The sequence below is a fragment of the Xiphias gladius genome, chromosome 6 (genome assembly GCF_016859285.1).
Source record: "Xiphias gladius isolate SHS-SW01 ecotype Sanya breed wild chromosome 6, ASM1685928v1, whole genome shotgun sequence".
NCBI lineage: Eukaryota > Metazoa > Chordata > Actinopteri > Istiophoriformes > Xiphiidae > Xiphias > Xiphias gladius.
This window is the reverse complement of record NC_053405.1, coordinates 17,682,214-17,707,555: the sequence shown is the minus strand read 5'-3', so window position 1 is coordinate 17,707,555 and position 25,342 is coordinate 17,682,214. Positions and strand designations below refer to the sequence as shown.

Sequence of the window (25,342 nt, the reverse complement as noted above, 5' to 3'; positions counted from 1 at the left end):
CCCCTAAAGGGGATTCATGGTAAAACTGGGCAAAGTGTAACAGAAATCTGAAATACTACACTGAGCTCAACAGGTGTACAAATCAGGCGAGGAAAAGTCTTTTTGACCTTTTACAAAGCAGAGTTTTTGCAAACTTGTCATTATCTCTTTCTCTTTTATGATATTAATGTTGATGTCATTGCTATGGTTATTTCATTATGTTTTTCAGTGTTGCTACTTCTGCCGTGTTGTATAGAAAGAGTACCAGGGGTAACCAGTCTGTTATTACTGTTTCCTGCCCTGACGAAGACCAGGTTAGGTCAAAGTTGGGCAGTGTTTTAACCAGTACGCCTGACTAAATAAAGGCTTTTAATACATCTGCTCTCTTTATTCTATCTAAAAGTGCCTGAACAATAACGTTAAACTAGCTGTTGACTGTCAGTAAATAAATCCAAAATACACTGTGGGTGCTTGTTAAACTACAATGTTTCCATTCTAATTTCTACATGTCTTAAAAAGGGAATATGTGATGTGTGAATGTGGAGACTTTGGAGCTGTTTAAAGGCATCTTTGAAGAATGTCCGCTTTGAAAAGTTCATTACTATTGGTATGTCAAAAAAAATGCTGTTAATGCACAATAAACTAAAGGGGAAATCCACCCTAAATCTGTTGTTTCAGTGATTTTGAATTAAAAAATATCTGCGGTTGTCCACCCATCTTCCAATCTGAGCCTCAGAACTTGAATTCAGGATGTCGCCAGGTTTTTGTTGGAATCGGGGTATTGTCTGGAGACTTTTGTTATATTACATCCAAATTATATGAACTAAGGCGCACAAAATGTGGCCATATTCCAGTAAAGTCACCATGGTTACTGTTTGTTGTCCCAGAGTGGTTCCATTATTCACTGTCTGAGAAGCAACGCCAGGATTTCTGTTTAGATGACCCCATCGTTACAATCGGTCATATTCACAAATTAAAACTGATGTTTGCAAACATGAAAGAATATATATGTGGTCTCTATTTTTGGGTGGAATGTGTTGAATAAAGGTAAAATATTTCTTAAATTTTGATTTAAACTGAAATTTAAATGATCAGGCACATGTCAGGGGATACATAGTGTGCAGTGCTGTGTTTGGTTTGAATTGATTGACCAAAATTCAACTGAGTGAATTTCTGGGTATCAGGCAGATGACAGTGAAGAGGGTGTAAAGGATGGCGACTGACCGGAGACCCCAGGCTGTGGCCGAGTTCGTGAGCAAGGGTTAGCTGGACGAGTCGAGGAGGCAAGACCTGTCCGTAGTTCTGGATTGTGACCAGACCTGTGTTCAGGGTGGAGGTCCGGCCATCACGCAGGTTGGTGTGTTTTGAACATATGCCTCCCCAGTTACCTGAATAAGACGGAGATGAGAGGATAAACATGGAGTTGGCAGGTATAAAAAATTTCACTGAGGTCATATATTGTAAATGACATATGAAGCAAATTTTCCTGAGATATCAGCTGTGTTTTTGAACTAATCTGAAAGGTTTTGTTTAATTTGCTTTGTCTGTGTTTATTGTTTATACATTTGTTAATTGGTCTTATTGGTCCTCATTTTAATTGCATCACTTGGTGACATGGTTGTCCTTTTATTTATTAATTGATTAAATTAAATAGTGTTTGTCTGGCAGAATTACTACTGTTGGGGCAGTTTGTTTCTTATATGTCATATGTACAGTATGTCTGACTTGTTACTCTTTTATTATATGTCACTATGTTTTGGCAACCAGTCCAGTTATTCAGTTATGTAGTCTGCATCTAATAATGCAAAAAGCAAAGTCTAAACATTCTGATGGGTCCTCTACTGTACAGTTTGTGGTTTATGTATTTTACTGTCTATAGTTCACAGTAGGTATGGCACAGCAAGAAGATGGAAAGAATGCATCTTTATGATGACCATGCAGACTCTACTGGCCCACCAGAAAAGGGAGCTGCAGACCTAATGAAAACATACCTACTTGTCACTTTGCAGTACAGTATGGTTGCATAACTGACCGTGTGCTACCGGAAATACCTTAAACCAACAAAGTGTTGCTTGTTGGGCCCCGGGGTCGGGGAGTTGTGGACAGACAGACGAGCAGACCTGCTGAACTCCTCTAGTATCACATCAAAGCCTGCAGAGCCATTTGATGTCCAATGGTCTTCTTTGCCTTTGGGTTTATGTAATGTCCCTGAAAGCCATTCCCACAATTACAAACAGCTGGCCACATTCACACGGATGGCTGGCTGGGCTTTGACATCATCTTTCATCTGGCCAGCCAGAGGACTAGTTTTACAAAAACAAGTCCTATTGGTCAAACTCAGCACCCATTATAATGTGGTTCTTCATTGAGAATGCTCATGGATTAGAGTAATATAAATTTTACAAAACACAACATTTCACAAAAAACAAGGACATTTCAGGTTACGGAAAGGGTGGGACAACGCTTCTTGTTTGTGATCGGACAGAACCCGAGTCAATTCAGGGTTTTTCAGTGGATGTGTTAAGTTGGATTGATGCTAGAATCGATCAGCCGGGTGCCAGCACTAAATGCCACGCTGCTAAAGTATAGTAAAGTAGATCAGCTCCATAGAAAACTCTTAAATGGCTAACTAGCCAATCATTTAGGCCTTTGGCCTTATTGAAAAAGCTCAACTTGATAAGTCATTTTCCTGGTCCCGCTTCCTCACTGCAGTGTGTCGTTCGATTTCCTTACGCAGTTTTGTCAATCCTTTCAAACTCTGAATAAAATTCGTGCAAGGACATTGCTGAGAGTAGTACACAATAAAAACTGGAAATGACACTGAATTGTCGCCAAGGACTTGGGTTCTGTCCAATCAAAAACAATAAGTGTTGTCCCACCTTTTCCGTAACCTGAAATGTCATTGTGTTTTTTAATCCTGGAAGGCTACTGAAGCAGCGCTTTTCTCTTTATGAAAGTAACGCCAGTGAGAATTTGGTCGGACGAGAGCCTAACGACCAACCAGTCGACGAGTCGACCGGGAGACTACAGCCCTAGTTTTGTGAAATGTCGGTGTATTTTCTGAAGTGTTGAAATTAAATACTGAATCCTGAAGGATGTGACCTCCTATAACTTTAATGTAAGTCTAATCAATTTTACAATGCTCCTCCTTATCAATCATCATTTTCTCAGCAAACTAAGCATTTTCCCATAGCCACCACCATTTCAACTCAATCCGCTACTGTGGGAGTAATTTCCATGTGTCCATCCTGTCTCTTCATTGGTTCCCTGCATCTGAACTCATATGTGGTTCAGGTTGGAGGTCTCAGCAGTTCCCATGCAGTCATGTGAATTTTATGTAACACCTCTTACACAATGTGGTCAGCAGCACCACCATTTTGGGGGGTAAGGCTTGTGAGGTGCACGTCTGTTATATACATTCAGCACCATTTCAGAGAAATCTGAGTTCACTCTGTATCACTGAGGACTGTAGGAAACAATAGCGGGCATCTGGCATGTTTTTGTTACACAGTGGGCGTAAGTGTGACGTCCAAGAATGATGAAGGACAGATAGAGGTTGAAAAACAAAAACAAAGGTGCCCCCTATCTTTGCTGTTGTAGAAACAATGAGGGTACTGTAAGGGTTAGACGCAAAGGCAGTACGGTCACACCACCATCATATGTCAGATGGAGAAGGGTGGGAGAGACAATACAGTAACCTGAGACTATTTTATCCCTCAGTATTTGATATTGCATGATGACTTGTACCAGAAATGTGAAAGCTTAAAAAGAGATTTTTAAGCTTTAGATGAAAGCCTAGAGGGAAATAAGAGGAATTGTCATTATTAACAGCACTCCTTACTGCTAAAAGCCAAAAAGAGAGTGGTTTAATATCCACAAACTGCGAGCCAAGATTCCCCAGGCCATGTTCATCAAGAATTCTGGATGCATTTCTCCAGCATTCTCCGCTTTTGACCTAAAAAGCCCCCCCCCCATGGGCTATTCAAGGAGGTGGGTTTCCTAGAAAGAGCATTACTTTGGAGGCCTGTGCTGTGTTTTTTGGCAGCGCGAGCAGAGAGTGGCTGTGAGTGCGCCCCCCCCCCTTCTCCTCTTTGCCACAGAAAGGAGACGTAATGAAAGACTTCTATTATTAGCTTACTGGATAAACACAGTTCGGAGAAACAAACAATCCTGTGGTAACTTGCACTTAATGCACACACACTGTGCATCCGGAGGAAACAAGCACACACACTAAGACACACATAAGCATACAGATTCAATTAGCATCATAGACAAACATATAGAGGGACACACACACACACCCACACACACACACACACACACACACACACACACACACACACACACACACACACACACACACACACACACACACACACACACACACAGAAGCAAATACTCTTTCACACAGTTTACAGTAATATGAACAAGCAAACAATAGTAAAGGGGCAGTCTTTCTTTGCATAAACACACAGGGGGGATTCCGAGTGTCCTAATATTACCTTTAACAACAAAAACAGACACAGTGAGGTGCTTTGACCGCTAATAACACCAGTCAAAGTTCTCAGAAAACTACAGTGGAGCTACTCTGAAAGTCGACCAGAAATACTGTTAATAATGTACCTTCATGTCACTAAATTTGAATGGGATTTTTGCACTGCATTGTGAGACTTGCTTTACCTTTCCATTGGTGAAAACAATAGACCTAATGTGTCTGGAATGCATCACAGGTCTTAGTCAACCAGGGTTTTATTCTTTGTGTATTTTTGCTCTTATTGGTATCAGTTACGATACAGTTTTACTCAATGATTGAAAAATTTGATTCAAAATCATAGATGATAAATGAAGTACCATTGTATAATCTAATTTACAATATATTTGTAAATAATTTAGAAGGTGGATTTTACAACCTTTACAATTGACAGCTTGGGAAATAACTGTATGGTTCATCCTTTAATTTCTGTTTAAACTGTCTGAAATCTGTGTTGCTTGATCCAACAGATGGTGTTGTAAAATGGATGCTGCTACCAAAATCTTACCTGATGGGTTCTATACTATCAGAGGTGATGGATTAAACTATAATGGCTTGAATTATGAAAAGAAAAAAGAAAACGGCTGTCACTGAAACCTGGACAATTAAGCATGTCCTGGTGCCAAGCGGCATCTCTGATATTTTTCCGGCTCTACCCAGTTTTTCCCGCATTAAAAATATTATGTTTGGATAACAAGGTTGAGAAGGTCTGACAGGTTTGTCTGTTTTACCAGCAGGAATAGTGAAACTCTGGCCAATGCGTCAGGCTACAGATTATTTCTGCTCCTCCAGCTCTCCACACTGTCACTGTGGACAGCCTTCCTTACCTGAGCATTCTTAGATTATAGACTGTGTGTGTTTGTGTGTGTTGTGTTTTTAAATAGACAATAACACACTAGTGGACAGACACATTACATTCAGATAGTTCAAACTACATATACATTTCTCCAGATTCCAGTAGTAAAAAACAAACATGTTTGTTAGAGTTGTGCTATTAGTCTGGGGATGGTTTGCCTAAATTAAAATTAACACACTATTTTTGATCATTTTGTCATTATTTCAAAGCTGACAGTAGAGAGGCAGGCAGGAAGTGAGGGGAAAGAAAGAGAGGTATGACATGAAAGGTCCACTGCCTGACTTGACATGGGCATGGCAATATATCATATACGCCTTAACCATTTGGCTATCACAGGATGACAGGTTGTTCTTTTGATAAAAATAGCTACAATCACAAACGAGATGACAGTCTAAAGATACACACTGAATATTATAAGTTAATATTTATGTAACTTTTTATAGACTGTACATAGTGCTACTGTCAAACAAGCAAAACAGTGAGTGTTAAAAGGTTACTTATAAATCAACATTTTAAGGATATATATTTATGGCAACGCTGGTTTCATATTGTTCATCATGAGTCCACACTCCAAAAAGGACACTGACACTGCAGTGATTCCAGCCAGCAGTCTAAAAACCCCTCAACAACACAAAACATATTGGGTGGAAAATTACTATCTGTTCCTCAATTAGTCTCAGGAGAAGAAGGAATTTTACTGTTGAAAAGGGTCCAGACGTTTGGGCCCCAACCCCCCAACCCTCCACTGATGTATCAACACACAACTTTGAGAGCTTAGAGGAGGAGTCTGGTGTGTTTGATGGGGGTTGTGTGTGTCTTCATGTTTGTGCACGCTGTACCCTGCTATAGCTCCAGGGTCTTTGAGTTTATGGTCTTGTGGTTAAAGGACTTTCTATTACCCAAGTCCACTGATAAACTGGTGGAAGTGGGTGAAGGAGACACTGAGATTGAGATCTGTTTCTGGTGGTCAAACATTATCCACGATTAACACTCTGCTCGTTCTTTGGGACAGTCACATGAGACTGAAAAGTCACAACAATGTCACTGCCACTATGAATCCACAATGTGTGTGTGTGTGTGTGTGTGTGTGTGTGTGTGTGTGTGTGTGTGTGTGTGTGTGTGTGTGTGTGTGTGTGTGTGTGTGTGTGTGTGTGTGCTCCTCAAGTGAGCTTTCACCATGGTGATCATGCTGTGGAATGCAGTTACCAATCCTCACTAAGACATCTGGGAGTGGTTTGTGTGTCCTATGTGTATGTGTATTTGAGTGTCAGAGGTTCATTGCTGCCTAATCAAAGGTCCTTGTGGTGGTCTGCTCTCACACCCCTCAGTTTACCCAATCAAAAGCAGCGTATGAGACAATGTCGTAGAAAAAAGCAGGAAGAACCGCCTACCATGACAATTCCCACATACGTGTACAACTTCCTCCGGCACACACACACACACACGGAGTCTGTCACCAGACCTGACTGACGTTAGGAGAAATCCCACTGTTTCATTTTAGCTCTCTTGTAGTTCTATTGATGTAAATTTATTTAGGTCATTCACTTAAAAATTAAATGCAAATTGACGAAAGTTTTGTGACTTTTGTTTGTAAAAAGGTCTTACTCAACATTTCAAACCTTAAATCAGATTCTGAGTGCAAGACAATGTATGCCATCAATAACACTTGATAACAAATCCAATGACATTACATTGTTTTGGGTTGTTTTCTCTGACTTGTTTCCTACAGGGGAATATTTCATGCAGGAATGAAACATGTACTGTAATGTGTGTTCAAAGGGGTGTTCTTAAGAGCGTAAGGTAGATAATTATTTTTAAAGGAGAACAAAAAGAAAAGTTATTACTTCATTTTCAGCAAAAGGGTTTTAAGTACCTCCTTGTCTGTCTCATTTTTTTAAACTGCGATATGGTCATTTGGTTTCGTATGAAGAAAGTAAAATCACAATTTTAAGAAAAAAGTAATGAAACATGTCTGTAATGGTGTCCATTAACGACATTCTCTAATGATTTGAGCCTAAGAGTAGAGGCTAAGGCAGATTTATATGCAAATCACTTGGGAATGTTAATTGAGGAATTCACTCACGTTTTACTTTTGGTCTCCAAAACCAAAACACCACTTGTATAGCAAGCCTGAAATGGGAGCTGTATAATTCCTGCAGCTCTGTGTGCCACAACATCGTTTGATCCAGGAAAACCAAAGTTGGTTTACCTGCATTGGTACTGCATTTTCAACACCTTGTTGCAGCTCCTTGGTAGACGCCACTTATGAACTAAAGATGTAGTGCACATTTGCGGAAGTTTTTACACCTGCTTTGAAATTTAAGTTTCATTTTTCTTAATGCATGTTTGTTTCCCTCAAAAGCCTTTTTTTTTTGTCATCAGTGTCAATGCAGTTTACTTAAAGCTGATTCTGCACAATCCATCACCCCTGATACACGTCCTTCATGGGTTAAATGATTCACACTGATCTGGAAACTGTGTTGCAGGAGTGTTGAATGTAGCGTCTTGTGAGCTTGTGTCACAGACAGTATGAAGGCCAGGGAGTCCTGGAAGCCAGAGGAGGAGCTGCGCTTTGACATATCGACAGCAATTCACACAAAGATTCACACAGAAATTCACACAAAGTTTCACACAGAGATTCACACAAATATTCACACAGAGATTCACACAGAGAGGCAAAACAGGAAAACATTATTTCACCTGCCAATTCTCACACCTTGAACTGGGACACTCCCCTATCTGTTTCACGTTTCTGTTTAGCCTGCCATATGTTCTGGGCACAGTCTTAGATTTGTCTCTACTATCAAAAGTCTATACATTTTTAATTCATAGAGGTGCAGACATAAAGTGAGACTAATACTGTGGAATCATTATACAGATACATGTAATCAAATTTCCATTTACTCCTAGACAAAGTAACACCACTATTTTTCTTAACAATGCTACAAATGTCTGGTGTTTCTTTAAATGAAAACAGCTTTTCAGGTCTGTGTTTTTTGTTTTCTTTTGTTTTTGGCATTAACTTTAAAATATGTTGGTTAAAGGTGCCATATGTAAGTTTTCTCTGCCACTGAATGTGGTTTCTTGGTGGGTGGTCGGGATGGTGGCTTACCAAGAGCTTCAGCCATCATTGCGTTTACAATACAAGGGGTTATAATACTCCCTCTTAGCAGCTCTACTTCCTCAGGGCAACCTGGAGGCTACAGTGACTTACTATTGGAAAGTGACGAGACGGGCTGGCCGGGGCTAGTTGATTCGCATGCTAACTTCAGTGGAAGAAAAGAAGTGACAGAAGTAGAAGCAAAACAAGAGTTAACACTGGCGTTGCTTTCCACCGCTGGAGACAGTTCTTGGCGAGTTAATGATTGAAGTTTGATGCTTAACTCACAATGTTTCTTTTAGACCGGCAAGTAAACAGCTGTCAATGCTAATGCTGGCTATGTAGCAATAGTAGTAGCTCTTTTAATGGTAAAAGTTACTTTGGTTAAAATTAGATTCAAGTTAAATTAAGGTTAAAGGAGTAGTTACACCTTTTTTGGAAATGCACTTATTCACTTTCTTGCTGAGAGTTAGATGGGAGGATCAGCACCATCCAACATAAAGCTATTGCTTGCAACCAGTTAGCTTAGCTAAGTAAAATGACTGGAAACAGGGGGAAACATGACTCTATCCAGGTAAAAAAATCCACCTACCAGCATTTCTAAAGCTCACTAATTAACGCATTATATTTTGTTTTTTTAATCCGTCTAAAAAAAAAAAAAATGTTGAAATGTCAAATTTTGCTTTCACTGAAGGTTATGTGTCGAACCATTTCTTGGCTGAAACTTGAACTATTCCTTTAATACTGAAACATTCACTTCCCTGGTTGAGTCACCAAATTAGATTGTGACAAGGCATCGAGGGCCAGTATGTCACATTGAAGTCATTAAAAAGTCATTGAACAACAAGTGAGCAGCTTGTGTCACAATTTTTCTTAATCAACCTGCTGGTGTATGACATCGTCCTCCAAACAAAAGTTATTCTCCATAAATCCCCACCGTGGAGCACCTAGACCACAAGGACAGGGCAATGACAGTATTGCTAATACCTTACACGGGTTTTCAGTTTGGGGAAAGCAAAAACACCTTTTTAAATCTAGGGTGCAGCAAGGCAACTGTGCAAACCCCTGAGACACCATACTGCATGCGTATGTGTTACCTGTGTGAATGCATGTGTATGTGATTTGTGTATGCATATGACACAGTCAGAGTGACTCACCAGCCTTCCCCTCCCAGGCGAGTCCCAGCACTCCGCTGTAGTCTCTGTTAGTGAGCAGGTAGGACAGACAGAAGTTGCCCCAGTTGTTCTCAGAGTACAGACTCAACAGTTTCTCAGGCCCGATATACAGAGGATACAGAGGATCGTTTTTATCCTCCTCAGTCATCACCTGGAGAGAGAAAGTGAGGTGTACTATTAAATCAAATATCTTTGAAGAAGCAAGTTTGACACACAGGGATGAAAATAATTATACACTCCTCCACAGCTCTGAGAAAGTAAGAATTATATTTCAGACATTTTGGGGCTGAGAGTCAGTCCTAGTTTGATTCTCACTGGTAGAAGAACCAGTGGGATGGACCGATTGACTAACCTAGTTATCTTAATCAATGTCTCTTCCCAAAACCTTCCATTCATTTTAACAAGGGAGTCATGACATGCTTGTGAATTGAGAACTGAATGTGTGACAGCCAGGATTACCGGTTGCATGGAGTTATCAGTGACTTGCATCTGAAGTGCGTCACTCTAAGATTTGGGGCAATCGTGTCATTGTTTGAGTGCAGAAGGATCTTACACTGAGGGATTTGACTTTGAAGTTGATCAGCTTGATTCCATCGAAGTCCACCTTGTCGCAGATGTCATTCACGGCTCGCATGTAGGAGGCAACCTGAGAAAGATACAGGTTTATGTGAGAAAAGAATCTGATATATTGTAGGTGCTGAGTGGTTGACGTTGGCGACACAGAACAAAACAATGACTGGCCGAAGGGTTCTGACAATCACAAAACTGAATTTCACAGTTAATTTATCATTTTATTCTTTCAAGAAAAAAGGACCACGTCAGGTAATCTTTAAAGCAAGGTGTTTCTGAAATTCGTGGAACAGCCCGTCACACATTTAGAGAGGCACGTGCAAACCAGTCACATGTGAAGGTCTGAGTCTATACAGCACGAGATAAAATTCAGGACGGCCTGCTGGGAAATTTCCATGGATGTGAATACCTTACACTTTGGACAAATGAGACGCTAGAACCAGGTCAGCAGTGACACCAGCATTTTGTCTATTTACACTCAAAGATCACATCACGGCATCACTTACACTATATTTCTCACCCGGTGCAGCAAAAGTCTGGCACTGGACCAGGGACAACAACGAGTGTGTGTGTTTAAAGTGGAAAGAATCTGTAGAGGGTTAGAGGAGGTGATGAGAGGAGGGACAGCAGGAGAAAAGCCGGAGAGAATAACAGTGCGGCCGCAGAAATCAGCTAAGGACAGACTTACTTACTCGTTAACTGACCTTGTTTTGAACACTAAGAAAATTTAATTAAAAAAGCACAGATGCTAAACATTTCACAGCAGAAAACACACAAACGAAAGTGTAACTCGTCCCAAAATTGAACCTGGCTCAGATGCTGAGACCAGAAATCTGAAATAATTAGATCAAATTCAGCACCTGTGTGCTTATAATGTCATATCTAATATTGAATGCAAAAGCAAGTACTGTTTATTTGTTTTAATTTAGAGGAACTTAAAAAGGTAATTATATTAATGTTTCTTCACTGGATTCCCACATCAGTATGTGCCTAAACTCAATAACAGGAGAGCATCTCGTTTGACCTGTAACCGCAATTACAGAAGCTTTGTTCATAAAGAGAAACTTCAACACAGACAGATACTTAATTCACTTTTATGCTGCTTATTGCACTGAAGCACAACAGGCAGGCAGCTTTTAACACAGAAGGTCACTCAAATGTGATTTCACTGCAGGCCAGCTGACACTAAAACCAGAACCAATTTAAACCAAAACCTGTTAAAAAATGAATGTTCTTTTCATCTAACTTGATTTTGTAAATGAACTTTAGCTGTAAAAGAACATTCCCCTGAAAATTGTACCAGTAGATTTTAATACATCAGCCCCTCCTCAGTGAAGCTCAGAGACTGCTGCAGTAATTTTGCTGCTCTAAAAAGGTCAAAGGTCAAGAGCGCAAGACAAGGGGTTAAAAATGTTTGACATTTAAATGTAATAAGCCACCTCAGAGTAAACAGAGTGTATTAAATACCAGAGGGAGGTCACTTCAAAACAGCTTGTGTTTTTGCAATTTTGTCCAAAACCTCTCCCTTCTATCCATCGTCTATCATCTAAGCTCCTGCTTGGCCTTGGCATGACAGTTCCATAGCTGTTGTTTCATTCTGGGGGAAGAAGGGAAAGAACAGGAGGTTCTGGTGGCTCTGTGCCAGACCTTTCCACCTGGCATAGAACCTTATTTGGCCAAATGTCTGCACTCCATGTGCCACCATGTTCTCTGAGAACAAAAAACATCTCCTGCTGTATGCACTGCCACGACAACTGTGTGCGGCTGTGCAGGGGCTGGCATTTGGCACTTTATTCAGCCTCACAGCAGCAACAGCTTAGTCCTTTACATAGTATTATGTCTATAAATGTTTTCAATGGTAAATAATGCACTGATGCAGAATGAACTGTTCTCCTCTGTTGATTAATTAGATGTTGGTCATTATAGGATAACCAGCCAAAAAAAAGCAATGTTTCAGTCATGACCAAAATGACCTGCCTTGGCCGAGCAAAATGTGACTTTAATCGGAGATTAACACCGAAATCCTGAATTATTTCACAGGGATATTTGATCACAGACTCACTCTGAGATCACAGGCTGCTCATACTGGGTCTGTTCAGTTAAATAAAGGGAAGTTCAGCATTAAAGAAACTTTAATTCAGTATTCAGGACCCTTTTTGTCTTGGTCAATATTTTGAAACGAGACAAAATAAGAAAGAAATCTATTCGATTGTTTTGAAAACAAGTTAACTAATGACTATTGACGTATAATTTCACTTGTTTTATTGAGATAAGATTTTAGGACTGAAAATTAAACCAAGTGAACTTTGATTGCAGCACCATATACCCTGAATCCAGGACACTAGATTAAGGGAAAGGTTTGCAAACAAAGCACGTATTGCTCAACCAACAGCTGAGGAAATCCTGTTGTGTTCTGATGCTCCTTTCCAGCTCCGGTGTACGCTATGTTCTCTGAGGCCTGAAACATCAGGCAGCTCAGGTATCAGCAGCATCTAAATACGTCAGTTTGGAGGCGGTGACACACATGCTTGAACCTTTTCTTTTTGTCAAGAAAGCATCTGAACTTTAAACCTCATTGAGCTTTTTTTTTTTTAGCTAAAACAGACATAGGTTTTTAGGATTATGGGTTTCTTTGTCTTTATCTTGTTGAATACTTTGCTGTAGCATCAATCCTGAGACAAAATGAAATTGCAGTTAAAGTACGTATCACATATCAAATATCCTGTCTTCTCAAAGTGAAACCGAGATAAATGATTTTTGAAAACACCAGATTTGAACTGATCACCTGAGCCACAACAGCTTCCACAGACTTGAACCTCTTGTAGTACAGGTGGTCAACATGGAGGTGGAGCAGGCAGCTGGTCTTTGACTCATCGACTGTCCTCCTAGACCGGCTCACTGGTGCCTCCTGTGGATGAAAATTGCAGGGACATTAAGAAGGGAGACAGATGGGAGATGGTCTGATGGGAGGGAGATTTATGATATAGCCTGATAAGTCACCAGGATATATTCGAATCTCTCCTCAGACTAACAGAATTATTTGCGCTTATTATGCGGGTGGAAAATCAAGCTCATCAGAAGCTACTCCTGAAAATATTACAAACGCATTAAACAGAGTCTGTATGAGGGCATATGTTGAAACTGTGCTGATGCTAATGTCCCAGCAGGAGAGTATGCATGTGGTGACAGGAACATGACTTGGACACTCCACTTGCAACAACATCTGTTCAGACCATTTCATGGCCGAACGGTGGAAATGATCTCCACCGGCAAGCATGTTGTTAAAAATGGACCCATACCAATGTCCAGACATCCACTTTTGACAATGGACATTGGGACCACCACCTAGTTGGTCAAAGGTTGACAACAAATAGGGCACCCAAGGGAGAGATTAGCTAAATAGATTTGGCAGATGTTTATTCCATCATACCTGGTTTATTATTTCTTTGTAGCACACTCAAGGTCGTTGCCAATGTCGGTTAGGCCTATAAAGAAACAGCTCAACTCTCAGATTTCTTAAGTCCCCATGCTATGTTCTTTGCATCTTACGCATTATTCTGTTAGTGTCTTTACATCCATGTTATTTGCTATCTGTGATTCAACAGACTAAATAAAAGTGACAGAATGAATGACTGCCTCACATACTTTATAACAGATGAGTCAGACACATTGGTGAATCCCCCCCAAGAAATGTTTCCTGTTTGGAGTTAATTGGCTGTTAATGGTATTGCAGAGGAGGAAATTGAGATGAGGAAAGAAAATTAAATTAAGTCGTGTGTGTAAGTATGTTTGTGTTTTCACTGAGGTGATGTCTGCACTGTCCCACCTCATTGGGTCTGAGGCTTTGGGCGAGGACGCTTAGATGTTCTGCACCACAGAATCCATCAGGGCGAAGTCTCATGGTTGGCAGGGCTACATAAAACAAACACAGACACTTAAGATACTCACAAATAAATTCAGAATATTTCATTTACTCTGTCTTATGTCACTCCTTTAGTCGAACACACACATAGATGCAGTGTAAAATACACACATACACACACACACACACACACACACACACACACACACACACACACACACACACACACACACACACACACACACACACACACACACACACACACACACACAGCCAGGCAAACACTGCCACGAGTAAGTTTGTGCCAGAACATGTTCATCCAGTTAGGGAACCTTTTGTTATGTGCCATAATGACTAATTTGAATGTGGTCGTATGTGTCCCCAATAAAACAATAAATAAATAATTGAACAAAGATTAGACATGAAGTTTGGTTCAACCCACAACTGTTCATTTGGAGCAAACGGGATATTGTGTAAGATAAGCTCACAAATAAACATACCTTTAATGTGGACCAGAGCGACAGTCTGATCTTTGGAAAATTACTAGTTTGTTTTTTTACTGAAATGATTTTTGTAAAAGTGTGGCATTGTGTGTGTTTAACTGGGGGCAATGATCGGGGGAAAAATACTGAAAGATTCAAGAGCTGGGCAGGAGATCTGAAAGGTGCCAGGAATAATATATTCTATATATTCTCACTATCAAGGTCCAGAGGGAGCAGTTTCCTGGTACCTAGAATTTCAAGAAGCACCCTTGTGCTTTGGTAAAATGCGGGAAATGTTTAGCAAATAGATTCATTACCAAGCAGGAGACTGTGCAATGGTTGTGCATTACATCATGGAATCAATAAAGAGAGGGGGACTTTAATTTAAGAGCCTTTGCGATTTACTCTGATGTTTTCTGATGTCTTTACTGACATTTCAAGTTCTTCTGAACATAGTAAGTCTTAAAGTTTGAAACAAAGTGAGGATAGTTTAATATCTATGGTTACCTCAACCAGTACATAAATAACTCTATGATCTTAGCAGAAAAGAACATAGATTTCCCAGTGTACTATTTTTACAATTTTAAATGCAGATGTCCATGATATCTGTTCTGCACTCCTCCTATACTACATGGTCTTTTTAAGAATCAAAGAATCCAATTAGTCTTCACAGGGCCCAAAGGAAGTCATGAAATGTATCAGGTTGTGTCATTTTGCAGCATGGCAGGTTGTGGAATTGAAGCCATCAAACAGAAAACTTAAGTTACAACCTAGTATTTAATGTACAAAGTCAAACAACTTTGTTGGTCATTTGCCTGCAGTTTCACAGACAAGCTTGTCTTGCATTAAAAGTATGCTTTACATTTTAACTGTTTCAGAAGAATTTTAAACAATAAGGGCGTAAATCATCTGAAACCTCCTCCTTAGTGACATCGAGAGGTTGACATGGGCAGAAGCACACTCGCATTCTCAGACACTTTATAAATAGAGCACCCACATTTGGAAATCAGCACTGTGGTCTGGAGTGGGAGCAATGGGGCAGCCTGTGGAAAATGCTGCAATAGCTGCTGGTTTGATTTCAGTAAAACAACATAATCGCCTGCGATTTGCAACACCTCTGGGACAGCAGCTGTATTCAGATTGATGCAATAATGATGGGTTTGCAGTTGTGGGATTCATTGCATTTGCATAAACTGGCTCATCTGGAAAAGCCAGAGAATTCCACAAAAATGCATGAAGCCAAATGGATTTCATCGCAAAAGAGTGTATTAGGAAATATAAAGTACACTGTTTCACAGTCATGCAAAATAATCAAAACAATAGGTTCACTGGAGTTATGCACAAACCCTGTGGTGATAGTTAAGACTAATATACAGAAAACAAACTATTCCAGCTACATTAATGGCTTCAAATTCTACAGTTACAGTAAAGTCACATGACATATTAATCACGTTCACATGTCATTTGCAGTAATGAGAGAGTGAGAACTTCAAGGGGTAATGCAAAGTGTGTGTTTGTGTGTGTGCATGTGAAACACTCTGTCACCATTACACATCTCCCTGAATCGGCCATGAGCTTACAGAGAGAGTCCTCCAGCCAATCACAAACCTGCAATTCGTTCTTCACATGGCATGAGTGGGGGTAGGCTGTGTGGGGGTGGAGGTTGATGTGGAGGCCTAAATGCTGGGCGTCCACCGACTGGCGGCATTATTTCCAGACCTTTCTACTTGCCCATGTTCCCTCTCTCAGTTTGAGTCTCACTCTCCTTGATCATATTGTAGGAGATAAATGCTTCAGGCCTGTTTTGCCAAAGTTGCAGACATATTATTTAGTCTTTTGCCAACTAAACAAGTGAAGAAAAGGTTGTGTCCGTATCAAGCACCTTGACAGTTACAAACAGCTGTACGATCAGTGCAAGACTAACCAAGAAGAGAAAAGGATATTCCCACATGACAAATCAGTGTCACATTTCGGTCAAGACTCACATTCCCAGCAGCTGTTGGAAACTAGTTCTACTGTCAAGAGTAATGTAGAAATTGATGCCTGAGTGCCAGGTCTCATATAACAGTAATAGCTATGATTGGGCACCATACCAACACAAAATCAGAATTTCACTATCGCACATTAACGCTACATTTTCAACCTCGTGCTCCTGTGCATAGTTTCTATTGTTATAGTGAGGGAGTTTGGGGTCTTGGGTGCAGGTGCAACACTGGGTAAAAAAAAAGGCCCTGATTGTTGCCCATTTATAAACCAGGATGTGTGTGTGCTAAAACAGGACACTTCCATTTTTGGCTTAATGTTGCTGCCTAAGCGCCCCATGAATGACTCTCTGGTCAGGCCAAGGGTAATCCTCCAAGTGCTCTTATAGTTCGCCCAGGTGCTGCTGTGGTTGGTCTAAGTGCCCTCAAGTGCCCCATTGGTTTGTTCAAGTGCAAAATAACCCTAAACCAAAGAGAGTCTGTGCACACTTCTACTCAGCAATACGTGGAAATTGCTCTGATGGAATCCCTGATCCACCAGTAATTCAATGCTCTTTCTAAACCAAAGGCCCCAGAGTTCTTAAAAACAACATGATTCACATGCTCAGTGGGAGATTTCCTGCCTCATGTGGTCCAGATATCTCCTATCAAACTGCATCCTCCCCATTTCCACAATAAATGAAACCTCCATAGAGCTGAAGGTTCTATACTAATACTGTAACAGTGTTTCTTTGGAATTAAACATGGAAATCCTGCTGTCTTGTAATTATATTTCAATACATGATGTTATTTATGTGATTGTAAAGAAGTTTTTTTTTCATTTAACAGAAAGTCAGTAGTCCAGAGCAACGCTCGCGACACTGTAACAGCTGTTTCTTGCTTAAAAAAGATGGGCTTTGGTGTAACACAGAGAGTTCAGCCAGTGTTCACCCGAGATGTATTTCTCAAATTCCCACATGCTGGTATAATGCAATTTGGCAACAAATGTTATGAAGAAATAGATTTGTGTAGGTGTGAAATCAAAATAAAAGCTCCAGGGAATGTTTAAAGGAGACAGACTGTAAAAATGTTGATGGAAAATATAAAGGGATCACACACAACTTCATTGACAGTAAAATCACAGATCAAAGAGATCTCTCTCTTGATTTATCTCAAGGAAATGTGAGGTCAATAGTTACCCTTTCATAGATATGGGAAACTTCAAAGGAAAGGTCACAGGAACTAGGGTGTAACTTGTAGGTGCACACACACACACACACACACACACACACACACACACACACACACACACACACACACACACACACACACACACACACACACACACACACACACACACACACACACACACACACACACACACACACACACACCTATTACAAATACAGATAATAACAATTTTAGACTCAAACCAGTTAAAATGGATACAGTTTACAGTAGAAATCTGGGCTGGATATGATCATAATAACCTGACCATGAAAATTTCTGTAGGTTCTAGACTTTTAGAAACCTCGTACCCAACAAACCTATTCTGGCACTGTTCAAAAAACAATACAGACTGTCCAGATGAACATGACAGGTTGCTGTAAACTAGATGTGAGCAAAAAGGGGCAATAATCAATTACATTTAACAGTGTAATGTTTTTCACAGTTTTAATTACACAAATCAGCAATCTTACTTTTACATGTTTACATTTCGAGTGCTATTTTAACATTTCATATTGTTGCTTTATTGTTTGTTAAATGGCCAGTCATACATTGCATCTGCATATTAACCCAGATGTTTTGTATCTGCCTTGTTGGTGTGTAAGACATTTGTGCACATAGTTTTCACCATAGTCATCTGGTCAGTGTTTGTTAAGAAAAAGCAAATTGCTGTTCCCTTTAAATGATGTACTCTGAGTTTATGAATAACAAACACTTTGCCATTGTAGCATCACCTTTGTCAATCTACTGTGTCCAGATTTTTACAACACTAAACTTCTTCTCACTATGTGTAATATTTAATATCCACGTGTAGAATGATTCCTTAAATTTACAAAAACTGTGATTTTAAAGCATAACCAGCAGGCCATGTTTGTGACCAGGTGTCTTGATGTCATTATACTGTTATATAATATATAACTGTTATATTTGTTGAAAAATGACCACAATGGCCCGCAACCTTCGTCCCAGATCTGATAGCTGCCATGACATCCTACATTCCAGGGGACAGAAGGTTCCTTATTCAACCGTAGTTGCTCTGAGACGACAACCACAGGAAGTGGAAATGCACACAGGAGCGGGCGCATTATGTCAGCCCCTCGTGTCCTAATTTACCACTTTGTATGGAAGCATTAATTGTTTATCGAAATATCATCTGTCAGATCTTTCACAGTTTCCTGCAGATATGCTGGCCTGTGAATGAAAGAACAGGATGTTGTCAGCTGTGAGGCTATCTAATGTAAAGTTTTGCTACAGTTGTGAAAGGGGATAAAGAAATGGCGGCAGACGTAGGGAGGAAGGCGGCCACGGTGTCTGTGTAGACCTAAAGACAAAAACAGGGGGGGAAGTGCAGGCTATGCTTTTGGCATGATCTGCACAATGTTTCCAAGAAAAAGCTTTCTTGGAAATAATACCGATGCAAATGTGACAACACAGCCAGGGAAAAATACACAGATCGAAATCAAATGCACACACAAGCCACACTGATACTTACACATAACATTTGACAGATCTCAGTGATCACTGCCATCTGGCCAAATCATAAACTGAAATAATTCAAAGCCAACTAAGCGTTCTTTTTAATGTGTTGTCGTAGAAACTGTCTCCGAGGCCTTCAAACCCTGAAGGATCCTCTATGTGCTCCTGTTCTCTTTTCTATCTACTTTCCCTTTAGAAACTTATATCATTGTACTCTACCCCTTCCTCCTCCTGTTTCATCTTCATAATTTCCTCCTTACTTTAGCCCCCCCCCCCCCCATCTCCCCCTCCTCTTACAAAAGTCACACCATATTGAGTTTATCTTTTCTTTGGCTGGTGCCCAGGGTAGATTCCCACACCCCCTCAGCGCTCCAAATGGGCTCTAGTCTTACATTATACCTGTACATCTGTACATTATAACTGTACTTACTACAAGTTAAGGCTGGTTCATTGACCCCTAGTGACCTTAGTTTGTGCTAGAGCTGGAAACTGCACTGTGCTATATGAGAAAGAGCAATAAGGATTAGTAACAGGGGAGAGATGTATTTTGCTGTAATTGTTTTTCTTTCTATGAGACTGCCAAGACGGCTGTGAATCAGACCTTTGAGGGAGATCTACTGTATAATGGAATTTCTTTTTGTGCTCCTGCCTTCATCACCAAATGGCCAGGAAAAGCAGTTGAGGTTATGGGGTTTCATTTGGAGAATTTCAGACTGCAGATGCACAAGTTTCAGAGTTTCTTTTTGTTTTTTTATCCTAGAAACTGGGGAGCAGGCTGAAGTTAATACAGAGCCAAAAGAAGCTTGAAAATCTCTGCTGAGATAACTTGGTCTGATAACTTTTTTTCCTGCTGTGGAAAAATGAAGGTAGTCTTACCCATGTCATCCTCATGGTAGATTATAGAGTGGTGATCTGTTTGGTTGCTGGTGTATCTATGGACCGGCTCTATGTGATAAGTCCCGTTGTCTGTGTGGATGGTTCCCTCAAACTGACCCTGTAACACAGAGCCGTGGCAGGCTGAACCATGTTCACCTGCAAGACCGGGTTGAGAGAGATAACGTGTCAGGTTCAGAGAGGTGGAGAACGAGCAGAGATAGGAGATCACTGAGAAGGAGAGATAGATCAACAGAATTAACAGGTAAGATACTGAGAGACATGTAAAGATTAGAGGCAGCGTTCAGCCATCAGAGAGATGCAGAAGGTGAGGTATGAGGCAAGAGAGGCAAAGCAATGGACTGACTCCCATTTAGTCCAGTCAGTTCATTAAGGTTTGCTTTTTTCCTCAGATTTCAATAATCATCTGTTTGTGGCAAAACTTGTTTTATCCAGGTGTTTTATCCAACAAATGTTAGATAGAACAAATGTTTTATCCAGATGTTTTAACCATAGCGATTTTACTTAGAATTTAATTAAATGCAGGCTATCTGTTCCCACCTTCTAGTATTCCTGAATATATGTGGGAGAGGTCTGCTGATGTGGAACCATTTTCACTGACCACCATGAAATTTGGGGAGAATGCTGCTGCATTTCGTCTCAAACGCAGATGGAAAGCTCTGAAAGGAAACCAAAACACAAACAGTGTGGTCAGAGCTTTGCACTGTTGTGAAAGGTCTATCAACAGCACGTAAATTTACGGACTAATGGTTGACATGTGTCATTGGACTAGCAACAGATACAAACATTTTGCTCAAACAAAAGAATACTGTATATATATGTTTTTTAAGCATTGTCTGTTTAAGCATTGTTAATTATACTGCAACTAGATTTTATGTTTAACAATGCTTTTGAAACAGCGGCCCAATTGAGAGAAAGGTGAAGTTACCTTTGAAAAGCAGAAAAATCCAGCTGCAGAGTATATTCCTGAGGTTGCGTGGCTCTCTTGGCTCTCAAGTGCATCCTGTGAAGATCCTCCCTGTCATATGACAGGCCCTCATAATGCTTTATATATGGACTGATGTCACTCACAGCACCTGATAAAAAGGAAAACACTCCGGTTACAGGACAAATTTTTAAACAGTATTATTGTTTTTATTCCACTTCTCTAAATATGTCTCTCTGCCCTCAAACCCCTTAATAAACAGGTGTACCCCATTAATCCCGACTAAGTTAGCCAAAAACTCAGTCTACATCACATCAATGGCGGGTTTTGCATGAGGGTTCCTGTTTACAGCATTGCTGAGAGGACTGGTTGAGACATGTCCAAACGGAGATGAGGCCAGTCCACCACAGCAACATAAAACTGCATATTCATACACACATATCGATATGACATGACCCAGGCAGAGTGATACTCACATACAAACACAGCTTTACATCCACACACAACCCCACATACTTATTCAGGGTGCACTGTGAGGAAGGGCCTCTCTTTGACACATTTTTAAATTTTTTTAACACACGTATACACACTAATCTGCACATTCCACCGCCACGCTACCTGTAATCCATTCACGGCAGTCGACCAACAACAACAGCAGCCAGCAGTGTTGAACCCCCATGATCTCCTCATTGGTGGGTTTTTGTTTTCCTTCACCTTTCAGAGTTTTCTCTTTCTCCTCCCTCGCTCACTTCTGTCCTCATCCCTTTTTCATCCCTTTTCTCTTTACCTCTCTCTTCACCAGCCTCGTACCTGGAATGTGACTAGTTAGGAAGTTCAAGCCAGAACTCGGCATGGAGATATGTACTCTGACACAGTGAAGAGGCATATTCAGACTTGTTTGCTAGCAAGTTATGAATTATCTGCACAGTTAAAGGAGGGGTTTGAAACAGAGTTGTAGGAAGATTACTTAATGAAATAGTAACTAGTAGCTAAATAATGTCGGCAGGCTAAAATGTTAACAATGACAACGTTGACATGCGGATTTTTAGCGGATGCTGTATCATGTTTACCATGTACACCATCTTAGTTTAGCATGTAAGCACGCTAACATTTAGTACAACTCCGCTGAAGAAGTTTTGCAGGTAGATATAAATGAAAGTATTGGAAAAATGTAAAAAAAAAAAATGAAAAAGAGTGTCTGTAAAAATTTTTGTGCCAGTCAATCCTGCTTTACAGTATATTGAGATATTTCACTGGTGAAAATTTTGATCTGCTGGTGGCGCTAGATGAAAAGTCAAGGGATCACCGAAATCGTCGGGGTACATCGTCTGGGGACAATGAATGTCTGCACAAAATTTTATGGTGATTAATCCAATAGTCGAAACATTGCCGTCTTGACCAAAGTAGTGGTCCAACAGACTGACATACTGTACACTCAAGCCACGAGGTTGGCTAAAAAAAAAAAAGAAATTGAGTGTCAAACTGTGAACTCTGATTAATTTTCTCTACATCCTGACAAAGGAAAGGCCTCCCACAGGTCTTATTATAGACTCTAATGTGATACAGAAAGATCTAAAATTGTTCTTAATATGAGAGGGAAGCAATCACTTGTATGAGCCACACTGTGTCAGAGGTGTTTCTAAACAAAGTTTGAAAGCTTTAGGCAATTTTGAGGAACAATAACATATAAAGAGGAAATGTGACGTTTGACCTGTAAATTGAGTAAATTAAAACAAAGGTTTTGCTACTTAAAATAAAAGCCCCCGTATCTATTTATGTACTTCTGCATGGACAAAAAGCAGAGACAGTTATAAACTAAGTTGAAGCCCTGTAAATTCGCTAGAATACCATTAACATGCAATTAGACACAAAATGATTCTTTATTCTTTTGCTGGATCCTCATTAGCTTCCACAAAGTAGCTGCTTGTCTCCCTTGGGTCCATATCATGCAACATATTAGAGTGAAGATCTGCAAAAACCACCCCTGGTTTATGCAATTAACTCAGTGACTTCTTTTTTATCTCTTGGGCGTCTCTTGATGTTTTTTCTTTTAAGGTTTACAACTATGTCCCTGTACTCTGATCCTATCTAGTTAGAAGGGGTTCGGGTCCTGATCTCTGATTCATATGACCTGACTTGTTAAGACAATGACATAACATCCCATAATATCTATTACAGCTCTAATCATGTCTTAGCTGGGTCACGTCCAGCTTTATAAACCTAACAGATGTCAAGCTCAGGCATCTGCAGACAGGTTCCTGGCCTGAGACGTTACTAAAGACCACTTACTACAGGTCAGTGTTTTACAGCATGGTTTAGAGTTTAACCTCCCCCATCCTTTAATCATCCACGGACCACCTCCTCCAGAAACCTCCTACTTCACACCGATTGGCCGCGAAGGGATCACCCGGATCACAGCCATGAAATCACACACTCAGACACGCCCCTGAGCGCAGGCTCGTGCACACACACATTCCCATAGGGAGGTTTTCTACTTGCAACCCCACTCTTAATAAAAGGAAGTGCAACTTAACACCCTCAAATTTCCTTTAGGTTGTCAAAGTCTTTAAGAGATTTTGCATTTGAACCCATCCTCAAACTACATAAAAATAAAACTGAAAAGTAGCAAATGTACACTGAACACATGCACTAGTTTTACGATTACAAAAGAGCCCTTGTGGGACCTTTACTTCTCCTGTAAGTACCTTTTTTTTTTAAGTGTGGAGAAGTTACTCTAGGATGTTGACTTGAAACAGTGAGGTGACTGTAACGCAAGCTTTTCCACATGAATTGTGATTTGATCCTAGCATTTAAATTTAGGCTCAAACGCTGCCTTACTTAATCACATTTTAAAGAGCTACAAAAGCAGAATCTGGACACAGACGAAGCATTTAGAAGTGAAATTTATCCTCGTTTCCCAAGCATTTCCCAGTTGCTTGGATCTCAGCAACCAACTCTTCCATGTGTGCTAGCGAAGAAAAAAGAAAGAGGAATTATTTTCGGGCCACACTACTGTAACTGATCCTGTCAGTTCTGGGAAAACGTCCACATTTAGAATCTCTGCTCTACATTCAAGATCCATTTTCGTTTTGGGTTTTGCAGGATGTGAAGTTCTCATGAGGTATTTTTCGCTGCTTGACTGAAATGTTTTCATGGGGGTTTCTGGTTGCCTTTGAGGCTAATTCAAACCAACACTACACATGACATCCAATCTGACCCTACAAACGTCTGGCATTTAGTGTCAGACAAAGGATCATGGGATAATTAGTGCGACTGCAGACCCTTAGCAGGTTTCTTTGGTTCTCTGAGGGTTCATAGGCTATGGGAATTATCAAATCACATCTTTCTGCTGACATAGCTAACTGTTAATCACTTCACAGACCTGACCCACTTCACAAAGAGCCACAGCTTTCCCTTTCAACGCACAATATCCAGTCTGTGTCACACTCAATAATGAGTGCATTGTATTCAAGGCATTGACATAGATCTGAGCTGAGAAGATAGACAGGCTGCCATCCATCTCTGTCTGTTTATTGATGCATCCGATGCCTTTGCCTCAACTCTGCTGAAACTGAGACATTCACCACTTCAGGACTAATTGTATGTTTTTTTTCCATCATGCTAATCAATTTGTTCTGAATACATAACAGTGTACAGTGGCCACGTTTACCCTTACTGCAATACAGTTCTTGAAAAGCACTCTGTCATAATAGTTCAACATGGCATCATATTGTAGATCCATAAATTAAACAGTTTTGCGTAATCATGCCTTATACTGCTATGCAATTTATGGTTACATGTGTCAATTATGTTATTATAAACAAGATTCTTGAAAGATATAGCCTTTTGTATATTAAGTAAGTGTGTTAATTTTCAATTTTTTTTTGTACGAAGTACATGACTGTCAATTGCTCGTGGCGGCTTACAAAAAAGACCTGGAAGTCATCTGAAGGCAGGTTTATCATATTTGTAACAGTAAAACTCACTCAGGTGCAATAACGCAGTCCCACAGAGGACTTGCAGACCAGATGAAGTAGCAAACTTTTACTGCAGAAGTCTGTCCACTTGCAATACAATGCCTCCCTCTACAGAAAGCTCCTGAAAATAAAGCTTGAAGACCATGGCGCTACATGGAGCGTTTTTTGTTTGTTTGTTTGTTTTATTTTTCATATGTAGCTTGTGTTTATTTTTCTGCATTGTAGGTTCAGTTGCTGTATTTTTGCCTGTCCTCATGAGTCTGTTCTTTGTTTTTTTTTTGTTTTTTTTTACTGATTCGTGAAGTTATTTGTGAAATTGTCAGGGTT

General features: G+C 40.2%; 1 protein-coding gene across 1 annotated transcript in view; it reads right to left on the bottom strand.

The window, feature by feature from the left end:
* si:ch1073-396h14.1 (disintegrin and metalloproteinase domain-containing protein 10) overlaps window positions 1-21,717 on the bottom strand; it is a 29,819-nt gene extending 8,102 nt beyond the window's left edge. The window contains exons 1-9 of the mRNA XM_040128945.1: window positions 21,657-21,717; window positions 21,042-21,189; window positions 20,654-20,772; window positions 20,096-20,251; window positions 14,038-14,123; window positions 12,997-13,119; window positions 10,195-10,287; window positions 9,624-9,792; window positions 1,204-1,367 (exon numbers count right to left, since the gene is read on the bottom strand). Of these exons, the coding sequence (XP_039984879.1) occupies window positions 1,204-1,367; window positions 9,624-9,792; window positions 10,195-10,287; window positions 12,997-13,119; window positions 14,038-14,123; window positions 20,096-20,251; window positions 20,654-20,772; window positions 21,042-21,189; window positions 21,657-21,717 (1,119 nt within the window). The remainder of the gene's footprint in view (window positions 1-1,203; window positions 1,368-9,623; window positions 9,793-10,194; window positions 10,288-12,996; window positions 13,120-14,037; window positions 14,124-20,095; window positions 20,252-20,653; window positions 20,773-21,041; window positions 21,190-21,656) is intronic.
* Between the last annotated feature and the right edge of the window lie 3,625 nt (window positions 21,718-25,342).